The following is a 3,958-nucleotide window of genomic DNA, read 5'->3' on the forward strand; positions in this document are numbered from 1 at the left end:
CCCCGCCTGAAGCCGGGAGGCCTGGAAAGTGGCAGCACCCCGGAGCACCCACACCTCTGCTCGGATTGGCTCATGGCTGCTAGAAATGCACAAACTGCACAGGGTTTTTGTGGAGAAAGTTCACCAATAACGTTGTCAGCAGCAAAAAATACTTATTGGGTGTGCGCGTGGAAAAAATGTATGCTTTCTGGCTGAGTGGGTACAAGATGTGCCCTATGGAAACAGCAGGAAAGTCAAAGGTCTGGAACATATCTCAAAGCAACATTGTCTCCACATTTCCGAGGGCTTTTTGCCCCTGCTTTGCCTAGCCACTTCCACTAAAGGCTCAGTATCAATAGGTTGTGCCCATGAGACAGTTCCTGCCACTGGCAGGCCCTGAGCAGCCCACGGCGGTGCAGGCTGCTCAGCACAGAGGCGAGAAGCATTTAAGAGGCAAAGAGCATATCTTACGCAAAGCGCATAGGTCAAGCACTATAGCCTGTCCACCAATGCCACTCAAATCCCTTCAGCTCCAAGCCGTACATACCTCTTCTGCCCTCAGCAGCCACCTTCCAAACAGAGGTTTTGCTTTTTAATTGTGCTCAAGCTGCCATCCTACTCAACTGTTACAGAATGAGAACTGCTATAACGTCACCTAGCTTTTTCAAAAACTCATTTGCAACAAAATATTACATTATCATTAACCACTCACAAGTTTACCACTTGAGAGTTTGAGACCTTAATTTACTTGAGATTGCTGGAACTTGTTTTACTACACCTCTTACCAGGAATGGTCCCAGAGGAACAGCATCCTTCCTGTAGCTAAGCTACACACTGGGATGGCAAACTGTATTTTTTTTTTTTATTTCAAGTGTACAGGAGACACTACAAAGTTCAGAAGAATAACAGGCTGAAGTCTGAGATCATTCCCAATACCTGCTCTCAAACAGCTCACTAAAGAAAAACACTGTCAAATTATTTCTATGAAATGATGGATTGCTGTTAATACAAGGAGAAATTTAGGTTTTAACCTGCTGTCCATCACAAACATTTTTCTGTTGAATTCAGCGGCTGATCACCAGCTTTGACTTCTTTATTTAATCAGCATAACTCTCTAGGAAATCTGTACACTTTCGCAGGCCCTGCAATAAATCTTACAGCAAGTTTTCACGTTCCTTTTGTAACTGAGCCCCAATACCACAGAGTTGAGCAGCAGCTGACTTACAGAGCAAGAGCTCCACCATCAGGCCACTTGCCCAGAGCAGAAGCCACGTCCTTCGACTGTATCTGTGTCTGAGCAGGCTGTTACTTGATCAAAACAGAGGTTACAGCTGCAGTCCAGCCCCAGTTCCAGCCATCCGAGCAAGGGAAAACTTTCCTGCCCAGAAACACTGCAGCCGCAGCCAGCTGTGAAGCAATGTTACCTGGCTGTCCCTGCGAAACCCCCAGCCTGGGGGCAACTGGGGCTCCCGACCACCTCAATACACCACTAGCTCCCCCTGGACAGAGAGCCAGCTAAGAGCCAAACGCAGACATTTTAGAAAGACTGGAGCGTATTTATTGACAAATAGGTGTGGGAATAGAGCACCAGGCAGGAGGCTGGCAGTGACAGTCCCTTCCTGTGCCTTGGGGGGCATCCACAGCCCTGTGCTGCACAAAGTCCCTCTGTCCCTCACGCCTTCTTTCTCCTGCCACTGACTGTGCTGCTGCCCGCAGGCCGCTGTTGCTGCTGCTGCCGCCGGGCTCCGCTCTTCTTGCTGCTGCGACCAGTCCGCTGCTGCCGGCGGCCACGCTTCCCCCGCTGCGACTGCTTCTTGCCCTTGGCGGCAGCCGCCTCGGCTTCCTCCTGCCGCAGCTGCTTGTTGACGGCACGGGTGATATCGAGGACCGGCTTCTTGCTGCCCATGTCCCGTAGCAGCTCCAGCTGCCGGCTGCGCTCGGCCGCCAGGTTGCCCAGCAGCGGCTCGAAGCGTCGCTTCTTGCCGCCGCTGCGGGATGGCGGCTCCGCCGACTCCTTGGGCAGCCGGGGCTGGAAGCGGCCGAGCGAGGCGGTGGAGACGCGGGCGATGCGGGCAACGTGGCTCAGCTCCTCCCGGCTCTGGTGGCCAGTGGGGTGGAGAGGTGCGGCAGGGACGGCAGTCCCGGCCCGGTGGGCACGGGCCAGGTTGCGCAGGCGGTTGAGCTCGTTGCGTGCCACCCGCTCCCGCTTCTCCCGCCGCAGCCTGGCGAACTGGTCCTCCTCCGGGTCGGCGCCCTCCGGCACCTCCGCCAGCCAGGCGCGGGCCGGGTCGCCGCCCGCCCGCCGGTAGCCCCAGCGCCGCCGCCACTCCTTGGCCTGCTCGTCCCACACCAGCGAGGTCCGCTTGCGCCGGCGGATGCCCTTCAGCCGCGCGAACTGCTCCCAGCGGGTCGGCGGCCGCGGTCTCGGCGGCGGCTTCTCCCGCGGCAGGCGGAAGGCCGGCTCGGGCAGCCGCGCCACCAGCGGCCCCCCGGCCCCCCCAGCGCGCTCGGCCGGCAGCTCCCAGAGCCGGGACACCAGCAGCTGCGTGTTGTCGCGGGCGAGAGCCCGCAGCAGCGCCTCCCGCCGCGGGCCGGCCCCCCGCAGCCCCGCCGCCGGCGGCGGGTTGCGGTCCAGCGCTAGCAGGTTGCCCAGGTCGAACTCCAGTTCCAGCTCCTTCTCCACCGTGACGCTTCGCCGCTTCTCCGCCTCCTGCTCCTCGGCGGCCGCCAGCACCTCCTCCACCCGCACGGCCGCCATGGCGGTGGGCACACCGGGCCGGGCCGCTCTCCACACGTGGGGAAGCAACGCCCGCCGCCCGTTCCTGGAAGTGCGGCAGAACTCTTCCGGTTCAGAGCGCCGGAAGCGCATCTCCGCGCCCGGAACAGCAGTGCCCGGGAGGCCTTGCCCTATGGAGGGCGGCCCGGCGCGCTGCCTGCCGGGAGCTGTAGTGCTGCCTGCGCCGTCCCGGGGCCATCTCTGGGCGACCGGCGTGTCGCTGCGCCCTAAGGCCTCTCGGGGCCTGTCGGGGGACGCCTGCGGCCGCGACTCAGGGGCAGGCGCTTCCAATGAACCCGCAGAAATCCCCAGGCACCCTCAGGCTGGGGCTGTGTGTGGGCTGGGCAGCCCCAGACCCGTGTCCCGCCACCGCCACGAGTGGTGCCGAGGAGGAAAATGCGTGGGAAGAGCCTGCGTGCGAGGGGAGGCAAGCGGCAGAGAGATGTGGCAACCGTGGAGCCGGCGGGGCCTTGCAGCTTTCCCGCCGTTGCCTGCGTACGGGGTGTGCCATGACATTCACACGTCGAGCAGGTTTAAGACTGAGAAACGCTAAACTACTTTTTCCATGGGTTTTGGGGTTTTTTTGGTAGCATATCATTATATCAGACAGTCGTTGCTGTAGAACAATGCCAGTAAGTGCTCGTCACAGGACCAGAATTCAAGTACTGTATCGCAGCTCCACAGAGACAGACCCAGGTTTTGTGGGCAAGTCCCCCCCGCCAGAGAAGAGAGGGGAGGAACAGCCCTGGGAAGCGGTTATCGCCTGCAGATGTCTCATCAGGCGAAATGATAAATGAGGTGATTGGGTGAGACTGCGCACACCCTAAGGTCAGCTGGGTCAAAGATACCGCTGTGCTATTTTTAAACAAATGAGCTATGGAATAATCTTTTTATAGCTATACAGTGATTCGGCTTGTATAGCCGTGACATTTTGAGCTGATCCCTGGTGCCCTAAAAACAGGCTCATGATAGCACTTAACTGTAGCCAAGGAAAATGAAGGGAGTTTTTATACTAGGTACAATTTTCTGCTAAGTTCTATCACGTCTCTGCCTTTACGTTACGTTTAGACTGATGGAAATGATTCTGAGTATAATGCCACAGTAGTATTGTTGGAATAAAAATAAAATGCCAGTCTTGTAAAATGAAGACGAATAACTCATTCTTAAGTTCTAATGCCTAGCATATCACAATTTATAGTTTGT

The 3,958-nt window shown here is 57.5% G+C and overlaps 1 protein-coding gene across 1 annotated transcript; it reads right to left on the minus strand.

Moving 5' to 3' along the window:
• Positions 1–1,061: 1,061 nt before the first annotated feature.
• On the minus strand, positions 1,062–2,818 carry RRS1 (ribosome biogenesis regulator 1 homolog). Its single transcript, XM_054816357.1, has one exon. It carries the CDS (start codon positions 2,735–2,737, stop codon positions 1,652–1,654), a length of 1,086 nt encoding a protein of 361 aa, XP_054672332.1. The 5' UTR covers positions 2,738–2,818; the 3' UTR covers positions 1,062–1,651.
• Positions 2,819–3,958: the final 1,140 nt, after the last annotated feature.

The sequence above is a fragment of the Grus americana genome, chromosome 2, assembly GCF_028858705.1.
Source record: "Grus americana isolate bGruAme1 chromosome 2, bGruAme1.mat, whole genome shotgun sequence".
In the NCBI taxonomy this organism is placed as follows: Eukaryota; Metazoa; Chordata; class Aves; order Gruiformes; family Gruidae; genus Grus; species Grus americana.